Here is a 10,593-nt window from a genome sequence, read left to right as displayed (position 1 = left end):
TATATTAATGTCTACAGATAAATGTCAGAAGCTGTGAAATGAAGACACAAACATGAACAGTCGTATCTAGAATGATTCTGATCACATTAACAGGGTTTTAGGGGTGATGCCCAAAACATGCTGTGCCCTCACTGTAAAATCACTGTGGAGCAACAGAACCAACCAAATGACTTTCTCCAGATCTAAAGCTTGTAGTTCCTCCAGCAGGCTGATCTTTGGCTGTTGGTTATTTATTATCTTTTCCAACTATTTGTTCAGAGATATGGTGAAAATAACGGCCCAATATGATGTGAAATTACATATTTTTCATTAGAGGAAGACCTCCAAACGCCCCGACCAACACCAAAACATTCATCTAAAGCTCACATTAAACTGGGAAAACACTGCAGTTTTAAGCTGTTCTAAGGTGCATCACATGCTCATGGACACAAGAACTAAAATTTTGCTACTATTCCATCCTAGGAGAAACACTGTTCTATTATCTCTCCAGACTCTGTCAGGCTGCTGGACGGGACTAGTCTGTGCTCAGGCAGACTGGAGGTGAAGTCTAACCAGTCTAACCAGTCTAACCAGTGGTGGTCCTCAGTGTGTGAAGCTGACTTTGACCAGCAGGATGCAGAGGTGGTCTGTAGGGAGCTCGGCTGTGGGGCTCCTTCAGTCCTCCAGGGGGCGCTCTATGGAGAAGTGGAGGCTCCGATGTGGACCAAAGAGTTCCAGTGTGGAGGCCATGAGTCTGCTCTCCTGGACTGTAGAAGCTCAGGCTCAGCTAGAAACACCTGCTCACCTGGAAAAGCTGTTGGACTCACCTGCTCAGGTAGAAGAGGAGCTGCAGCTTTGATTTGCTTCATTTCTCTTCTGATGAAACTCACTTGTTTTACTGATGACTCTCTGGTTTCTGTTCAGAGCCTGTCAGGTTGGTGGGAGGAGCCAGTCGCTGTGCAGGAACACTGGAGGTGAAACAGGGACACTGGAGACCAGTGATTTACTTTGACTGGATCCTGAAGACAGCAGCTGTTGTCTGTAGAGATCTGGACTGTGGCTCTGCTGTTTCTGTAGGACAGAGAGAGGAGTCCTCAGACATGCCTGTGTGGTGGATCAGCTCTGACTGTGTTCAGTCTGGATCTGCTCTGAGGGAGTGTGTAAGATCATATTCCTCTCTCTTCATCCTGGATCTCACCTGCTCAGGTAAGCCCATCAGTGACATGATCTATGACATCATGTATGACAGTAATGTCTCCAGTGTGTCCTCTCCTCTGTCTCAGTGTCTCAGTGGTTTCCATTGGACTGAACTGTAAAGTTCTCCACAGTGACGTCCTAAAGTGTAGAGAGGTGGGCTTGTTTCTGGAAGCTTCACCTGACAGGACACACCTGGAGGAACCTGTCTGTCTGTCTGTCTCTGTGTTTGGGGACGTCCCACCAGGTGGATCCAGTCCCTCCTTTTACAGTCTGTCATCGCTCTGCTCCATGTTTGTTACCCGTGTCAGACCTGTGACATCACTTCCTTTTTCAGGGGCCATTTTGTTTACTGACTCTACTGTCAGTGGTGACGACACCATCTCCTTGGACTGTAGCCAGCTCCACATATCACACCAGAAGGACTGCACAAACTCACAATAAAAAAACATGTGATATCAAAATCAGTCCCATTCATACCGCCATCTTCATAGTTTTAACCATGTCAGTCTTCCTTATATAACGGAATTTATTTCTCCACATGAAGTTAAAATTGATTGTATTCACTGCTTTGATCATACTCACTGATATGGGTAAGGAGAAAGCCGGGTAAATGAGTCTGGACAAACTATCCGTTGTAGAAAGTAGAACCCTTCCTAAGATTGTGACATCGCTCTGCAGCCACCTATTTAGAATTGACTTACATTTGTCTGATTCCACGTATTCATATAGCCAATTCTTCTTTTCCCTTTGGAAATAACAATTCCCAAGTATTTAACCTGCTTCTTAATTTTTATATTATGTAGTGACTGCAGAGGATAATCATGTAAGGTTATCATTTCACATTTATCTACGTTCAACTGTAAGCCTGAGGCCTTAGAAAACTGGCTGATCGTCTGTAACGCTAAAGGGATTCGATTTTCATCCTTTCAAAATAAAGTTGTGTCATGAACAGAGGGTGAATGAGACCTTTCATCATCTGTGTTTACAGACCTGCTGCTTCAGCCCAACATCTCTGTGTCCTCCTCCGTGAACGGGGTCTCCGAGGCCCAGCAGCAGGGGTTTCAGGTGTCCAGGGGCTCCACCTTCACCATCAGCTGCTCCATCCAGCCACAGTACCCAGGAGGCTCCTTCCAGCTCGCCTTCACCTCCTCCATCACATCACACAACTACACCCAGCCAGCTGTCAATCACTCTGCCCACTTCCTGTTTCCTGCTGCAGAGCCCGCCCACCAAGGAAGCTACAGCTGTGTTTATCACCTCCATGTTTTTTCTCATGACTTCTCCTCTGAGAGCCGTCGGCTGTCTCTCACTGTCTCAGGTAAGCTGAAGCAGAGCAGCTGAAACGTCACACTGACTGTTTCCATGCAGCTTTGGAAAAGATGATCTGTCCAAACTGGCGTTTTCCTGCCGTGCCCGGTGTGTTTGTCACTTTTTAGATTCCCCTGGAAACAGTTTCCGCTGTCTTCTATGCTACTTGCAGCGTTCCTATTTTATTTTCTTACTCTGCAACATTTTTTCTAAATGCTGTGCATGTGATGTTGTATTTGTGAAATAACGAGATCTGCTGTATGTTGACATCACAGTCATTGTCCTCACCGCCCTCTTCAACACAAATAGGCAGCTAGCTAAACTAAGCAGTAAGACCTGCATCAGGGTCCTCCACCATGTCCCCACAGCCAGCACTAGCCGAAGCCATCTTGTCTCTGGGATTTGCAGGTGGGAAAAGCAGGGGTCGGTTTTTGAAGCCACCGACACCCTGAAGTTCTGTTGCAGAGTTGTTAGCATGGAGCTGCTCACAGGAGTCAGTGAGCAAAACCTGGGCATGTTTAACTCCCACTCCAAGATGCAGAGTTCCTGCATCCTAGTGTGGAAGGGAAACAAGTCGAGTTTCTTTCCCACAGGCCAGAATCAGACACCAAGCCAAAGCCTGCTTAAACATGATTGGTCGATACTACCTGGACAACAAACTGAAACCAGAAAGCTTTCGATACCAAAATCTTGTCTCTTGCCTCCAGATTCTGCGTTCAGATATCTTTTGATTCCTGATGGACTGAAGTGGTTTTGGGAGATTTCAGGTCACTACAGTTTGTGTTTAACAGGAGCTGATGGACTCATGATGTTGTGTGATGTGATGACTGTCCATGTGTTTGATCAGATCCAACAGGTCTTCTCATCAAAGTGGTCGTCCTGCCGCTGACTCTGCTGTTGGTGATCGCTGCCCTTTGTTTCTACTATAAGGTACTGACACATGTCTGTTGTTTAGAGGACTGAGATGAAGCACTCGGTCTGTGTTTACTGACCTGAAGAAGAGGAGGAGTGATGCACTAACTCTCATGTGTGCTGTCATGTCTCTCCAGGCCAGCAGGGGGCAGAAGCCGGGCAGGCAGGAGAACATTGAGCTGGATTATTATAACGTGGGTGTTTCTGCAGCTGAAGGAGGGTCGACTGAAGAGGAAGGAGCTCGGGGAGCAGAGTAGGACCTCCAAGGAGCTCATCTCAGCTGCCTCACAACCCACCATCAGCTCAGTCAAGGATTTTACACTTTCATACTGATGTTCCCTTTAAACAATACGGCTGGAATTATTAGATTACATTATAAACTCTGTTTTTATTACTCTCAACATGAACAGAGCAAAACAAAAAACATCTTAGTCTTTTTAGATTTCCTGTGGCTCTCAGCTCCAAGCCCATTGGCTCCTACTGAAGACGTCAGATTTGATTTGGATTTTTAATTTACCAACAGGTTTCATTGGGCTGGCAATGACTTAAACAAGTGACAAAGACAGCAAGATATTGTGTTGTGATAAATCTTAACTTCTTCTATGTTGTTGTTTTTTAAATTTGTACTGAAAATGTCATGTCTTCCCACCCTCTGTTGAACCATGGTTGGCATTGTCAAGGAAATTATGTTCCTGGTAAGGGATTAAACATATAATTGCAACCAACCGTTGTCTTTGAAGAATTTATTAGCAAAAAGAGAATAAACAGAGAAGTACTACAACACATAGACAGCTGGTCCAGAGACCTGCCGCCGAGGGCAGCTTCGGGCGTCAGCATAATCATTTACACAGTCTAGGTTTCTATGTTTTGGGGAACAGAGATCCTCTCTCGGCCTTGAATGAATATTCCAGGAGAGGAGAGGAACCCTAGTAAATGGGGACAGACTAACATAAGGAGAATAGGAGATGAAAGGTTAAGGATAAAAACAAAATGCATATATATCTGTAAGACATAACAATAATAATAATATTAAAATACCATACATGAAAGATTAAATGTAAGAGGACACGATTTTCTGCCATAACAAGCATCATCAGTGCCTCAATCTGGACCCTGGTTACCCAAACAATTACCACCCAATCTTTAATCTACCTTTCCTCAATAAAATCATGGAAAGAGCTGTGGCTGCCCAACACCATGTGTTCTACATGATAAACTATTTGAATCCCACCAATCTGGTTTCGGTGTGCATCACAACACAGAGACTGCTCTCTATCCACATCCTGTTTTACCTCTCTGCAGCCTTCGACGCTATCTCCCACACCCTCCTTAACAGCCTCTCTGAACATCACCTTTAAAGACTTAAACATCACGCTGGTGCCAGTTAACAATGGTGTGCCCCAGGGATCTGTACTTGGTGAACCCCTTCTTTTCAATATCTACATGCTAACCCTTGGCTAGATTACATGGACTTAATTTCCACTGCTATGCTGATGACCCTCAGCTGTACATAAGCAACCAACTCTCAACCCAGCTGTACCCTTGCCACTTGTTAACTGCCTGCGAGACACAAAGACTTGGACAACTGCTAACTTCATCAAACTCAACAACAATAAAACTGAACTTATGGTGGTGGCTCCAGCGTCGCTGCTGAAGAAGGTCTTTGATGTCCTCCTGGAGGTAGATGGCTGCTCCATTTCTGCATCACCAGAAATGTGAAATCCGGGAATCATCCTGGACTCACCCTTCCATCCCAGTCTCACACCAATAACATCACAAAATCTGCTTTACAGGCTTCGGCCATACCGACCCAGGCGGATCTGGAACAATGTTAGCACAATACTGTTCAAATCAAATTAAATAAAAGTGAAGCATGTCAAGCACATTTAGCTCAAATCTGACAAAAAATCATCAAAATTATACAAATGGGAGCAAGAACACCTTTTTATGATACATTTTGTGTATTTCATAAGAATTCTGATTAATTTTGTAACTTTTCAATTAAGGTTTTAGGTGATTTCATAATCATGTTGAATCATTTAGTAAATAAGTTGCTTATTTTGTAAGAATTTCTCTTGTACTTTAAGTATTTTTTGCACATTTTGCTGTGAAATATCCTCATAACTAACTAAATAACCTGAATAGAAATATGAAGATGTGTGTAGCAGGAGCCTTCAGAGATCATAAAGATGAACAAATGAATAAAAATTTGATGTTTATTCTGCGTGGAGAGGACATCATTTTAGGACGTCTGTTAACCAGTTAAAGATGAACATTTTTATGTCAAAATAAGAAATGAAACACACCCTTGTGTTGCACAGAGAGATGTGGAGACAGACTTTCAGGGTTTTTGAAGTCGGGTCCAGCGGATCATTATTGGACGTGAAAAGGACGGCACCATGTGACCCTCTGCTCACAACCATTAAACAACCAAAACCTGACGTCATCAGGAGACATTCACACTCACCTGTGCAGGTGTGTTTGCTGGGAGGTTCAGTACACAGAGAGATGAGATGATGGAGATCAATAAATGTCTCACTGTCATCTGCTGTGTTCATACCACAATGGAAATGAGTTTGTAACTTTCTTGTGTTTTCCTCGACAGTTCTGATAAATGTATAAAATCACTGTGATGGCATCTTATAAAGCATTTATTTTTGTTACTGCCTAATAAATCAAAATCAAATCAAATCAAAAAATCATAGTCAATAAAGGAAGTTTCATAAACTGTGAGACTGTGTTTTCAGCTTGTGTATCTATCCGTACGACGTTGACACAAACGTCCACTTGGACTCAAAGATGAACTGATTAGAGTTTAGGGGTCAAAGGTCACTGTGACCTGAAGGTGGCCTTGACAAACATGTTTTTGTCATAACTCCAGCACAGATGCAGGGGTTCTTACAACATTTCATACAGATGTTTCACGGGAAACAACAATGAAGTGATGATTTTTTACCCAAAAGGTCAGAGGTCAGCTTCACTGTTTTGGCCATTATTCAACACCATAACTCAGGAACAGAAGGGGAGCTTGTGACCATATTTCACACTGAGTAGATAGCACTTTCTCAAAGGTCACTGACCTCAAAATAGGTTTTCAGCCATAATTTCAGAACGAATTGAGCGCTTCCGGATTTCACACGTTACCAGGGGCAACACAATGAGTAAACAATAACCAACACAGTTAATATATACATAATACTAACTTAAAATACACAATACAAAATACTAACATCACCTCCTGCCCTCAACTGGTACTGATTTATCTCTTAACTCAGGAACCTTAGAAACAGCTGTAGAACCAGATATATGTTTATACTGTTTTGCTTCCCTCAATCTTTACCAACTAACTTCAATAATTTCTTCATCTAAACCATCAACCTGCCTCTTAGACCCCATCCCGACTAGGCTGCTTAAAGATGTTTTACCCTTAGTCAGCACTTCTATACTAGATATGATCAATCTATCTCTATCAACAGGCTATGTACCACAGTACTTTAAAGTAGCTGTAATTAAACCTCTTCTGAAAAAGCCCAAAGTTGATCTGGATGTTTTAGCCAACTATAGACCTATATCTAACCTTCCATTTCTCTCTAAGGTCCTGGAGAAAGCAGTTGCTAAACAGCTGTGTGACTTTCTACAGAGCAATAGTTTATTTGAGGATTTTCAGTCAGGATTTAGAGCTCATCATAGCACAGAGACAGCACTGCTGAAAATTACTAAGGACCTCCTTATTGCATCAGACAAAGGACTTGTCTCTGTACTGGTTTTATTAGATCTTAGTGCTGCATTTGATACCATTGACCATCAGATCCTATTGCAGTGACTGGAACATTTAACTGGCATTAAAGGATCATTTAAGTAAACATTTTGTTCCGTTACTCTAAAACATGTTGTGAAGAATATGATACAGAGTGTTCACATTTACACAACCTGGAGAAAGACTATGGACAGCCAGTAGTTAGTGTGTTCTTCAACCAAACACAGTGCTGGTTCAAGCCTTCAATGCACACACACAGAAGAAGAAGAGAGCAACATTCAGCTTTAATAAAAGATTGTTCTGCCAACAGGTCCCTTTGTATTTCATTATAGACCATTAGTTTGTGACTTTTGTGTAAAACGTTGGTTGTGTTTAGGTGTATGCTTTATTAAGAAACAAAATATCTGGACCTCAGTCATCTCTAAACCCTGATGAGGACACCAGTCAGTCATCAGACTAGAGAAGGACTGTTCATTGGTAAGTTACAGAAATAAAACATGTAGTAAGAAACACTGAGTTGCAGTGAGATCACCTCTGTTAGGAACTGAACTGAAACACCTTGTAGAAAATAATTTCCTCCATGCAGATGTTTTGCTCTTGTTTTTATGGGATCTGAAGAGGAAACAGGTTTGGAGACAATCAGAAACATATCTATAAAAAAAAATCTTGTTGGATGTGATTCCTCAAAGTATTTCTCACGTGTCTTTCTTTTGAGTGTGTTCCTAAATATTTTGGATTGATATGTGAAACTTTAAACAGGTCAGACGGTCCTGCTTCATGATGGTGATGTTTGAATTTATTTGGAAAAAACCTCAATGGACAAAAATGTTTCTAGTTTTTGGCAAATTCCACAAGTATGAAAACTGATATGAACCTTTATCATCACTCTCTAGTCAAGCTGTAAAATAGATAAAGAAATAATAGAAAAGCAACAAACAATATTTAAAACCTCTTCATTTGTTTATTTTTATTATTGTTTGGCTCGATAAGACAACGTACATACTCATATTTGCTTGACTGACGCATTGAAAATGCTGTCAATTTAAATGTAATTTGTCCTCCTGTTCACCTTCTTTATGAGAATAAATTGCTCTGCATGCAGGTAGCGTATTAGTATGATTCCTGATTAAACATATTTGAGGCGTTCTTTTGCAGAAACAGAATCTCCATTTGTGTTTCTGATCCTGAATCTGGTCCCTTTTGTGTGCCCTGCAAATGTTCTTAAATTGTGTTTCTTTTGCGAACTTCAGGTAAAGTCAAACAAACGGGTGTTTGTTTATTCAGAAAGGCTTTAAGCCTGTAATACTCAGAGGTAATATTTTGATTTATTTTACACAATAGTAGGCCTATTCATTTCAAACCGTTTGATCCTTCAGTCATGTGAGTCGGCGTTTCTCATTTCTCCAGTTTATGTACGTGCACATGGTTCAGAGTTTACTTACAGGACGCACGTTCTGCCGTCAAGTTTGTTTTTCATAGATCACAACTTTTTCTTGGGAAGTGGCGTGCGCACGTTTCCAGCCCTGTTTTTTTCGTACGCTCCGTTTATAAATGAGGCCACTGGTCTTATTAAGCCACAACTGGTTTCCTCTGTAGTTTTAGTAACTAACTGAACAGTAACAGTAATCCATCACATCTGATTTCTTTCTTTTTGTATAAAATAGAACAAAGTGTGAAATCCAACATTTTCACATTTAGAGAAAAGACTGAAGAGAAATCTCAGAGAGATCAGAAACAATCCAGCACTGATCCACTTAAGTTACTCTGACATGTTCAGTCACTAACACCCTGTTGGCTTCACTGGACTATGACTAGTGTCTTTACTGGGACCTGTGTGGACCTGGATCTAGTCTCAGAGTCCTGTTTCTGTGTTTTAAAGTCTTATTGTGTCCCCTGCCAGCTGAAAGCTTCCTGCAGCTTCTGTCCAATAATCTGTCTAATTTATACTCAGCAGGTCTCAGATGAAGCTCTTCCTTCATGGTTGTGATGATGTTGTTGAACAACTCGTCCTGTTTCACATCAACACGCTCGGAGCTGGATGGAAAACCCCGAGTTAACAGAGCCAGTCCATAAGCAGCTTCATGATACTGGTTCTCCAGGACGGCCCTTGTTAGACTCAGTGAGACCAGATCACCCAGAGAGACCCAGACTCAGTTAAACCAGCTCCAGGATTCAGGACCCACATGTGAGGGAGCAATAAAGAGTATTTAGGATTCATTTCTGATTTGGATTCCACACACATGGAATCATTTTCATTTGCTGAATCATCATGAAGACGTTCAGAGCCTCTGCTGCTGCTCTTATTCCCTTTTACACTTCTGGAGGAATATTAATATTAGAATTTCCACTTTTACTGTCCGTCAGATCGGCCGACCAATCAACAAGCAGCCTGTTTCTGCCCGGTAACAGACGTCCTCATAGGATCCAGCCGGGGCTCCTCTCTGCTCCACCTGTGAAAGTGAGGGGAACATCCTGGATGATGGAGGAGCTCGGTGGATCTCTGGGTTACCGTCTGGAGGACGGAGGAAGCAGAATGACCCAGAGACAACATGCTGCCCGTGAGGACGTCCCAGCAGAGACACGGAGGGGAGGGTTACACCATCACTACACACATCACTACTGTGTGTGTTACGACAGTGGTGGCGGTGGTTCCAGCTTGTGGCAGATGATTGGCTGCTCCCTGATGGCTTGCTATTTAAGCGGAGAAGATCTTGGCATCTTCCTCCTCTCTTTACAGGCCATAGTCTGATCTTGTTTAAATAGGGGTGGGCCGCCAGTTCTGTTTCCCTTCTCTTGCTCCTGGTTATTTTAGTCAGGGAGGTCAGCTGCTTGTGTTTGGTTTTTGTTTGTTTGATAGGTTTGTGCTGATTTGATCCACAGTATTAGTATAACCAGTCGGGAAAAACGCTTAACCTTATTTTGGGGCAAAGTTGTCAAAGTCTTTCAGCGATCATCATCAAATTTTAATGCTGATTCTATTCATGTAGTTTTTATTCCCCGGTGACCTGTATAGGTCCAGTTCTGGCTCTCTCCATTCATTCAGACAGGAGCCTGGTCCTTGTTAATAGCTGCCCGGAGGCGTTGCCAAGATGGCGGCCAAGTGGTAGGACTTGCCTAAAAGGACTTTGATATCGCCCAGCCCTAATGTTGAACATTCATTTAATCTGCTCTGTCCTCATCCTGTATGTTTTATATTAGCACCGCTAACGTTAGCTTGGCCAATTGAATAGACTGTATATAAGAAGTGGACGTAGTCATCGTGAGGTCACCTGTTTGTTTGTGGACACGAGATGAAACAGTATTTACATGTGCAGAGACATTTGTATCATTTCAAGAGGGGAGTGTCAGTTGGGGACCCGAGCCTTGTTAATGAGGCTAGTTGCAGACGGGAAGAAGCTGTTTTTGTGGTGAGAGGTTTTGGTCCTGATGGACCGCAGCCT

General features: G+C 42.4%; 1 protein-coding gene across 1 annotated transcript; it reads left to right on the top strand.

Annotated features, from left to right (window-relative positions):
• Positions 1-761: 761 nt before the first annotated feature.
• LOC119912713 lies at positions 762-4,122 on the top strand. Its single transcript, XM_038732005.1, has 5 exons — positions 762-814; positions 904-1,185; positions 2,165-2,494; positions 3,332-3,414; positions 3,534-4,122. Exons 2-5 carry the CDS (start codon positions 1,080-1,082, stop codon positions 3,651-3,653), a joined length of 639 nt encoding a protein of 212 aa, XP_038587933.1. The 5' UTR covers positions 762-814; positions 904-1,079; the 3' UTR covers positions 3,654-4,122.
• Positions 4,123-10,593: the final 6,471 nt, after the last annotated feature.

This window comes from Micropterus salmoides, unplaced genomic scaffold (assembly GCF_014851395.1).
Source record: "Micropterus salmoides isolate LMB-PRFRI ecotype aquatic unplaced genomic scaffold, ASM1485139v1 Ms_hic_scaffold_2, whole genome shotgun sequence".
In the NCBI taxonomy this organism is placed as follows: Eukaryota; Metazoa; Chordata; class Actinopteri; order Centrarchiformes; family Centrarchidae; genus Micropterus; species Micropterus salmoides.
The sequence above is the reverse complement of the archived record's forward strand: the minus strand, read 5'-3'. Positions and strand labels throughout refer to the sequence as shown.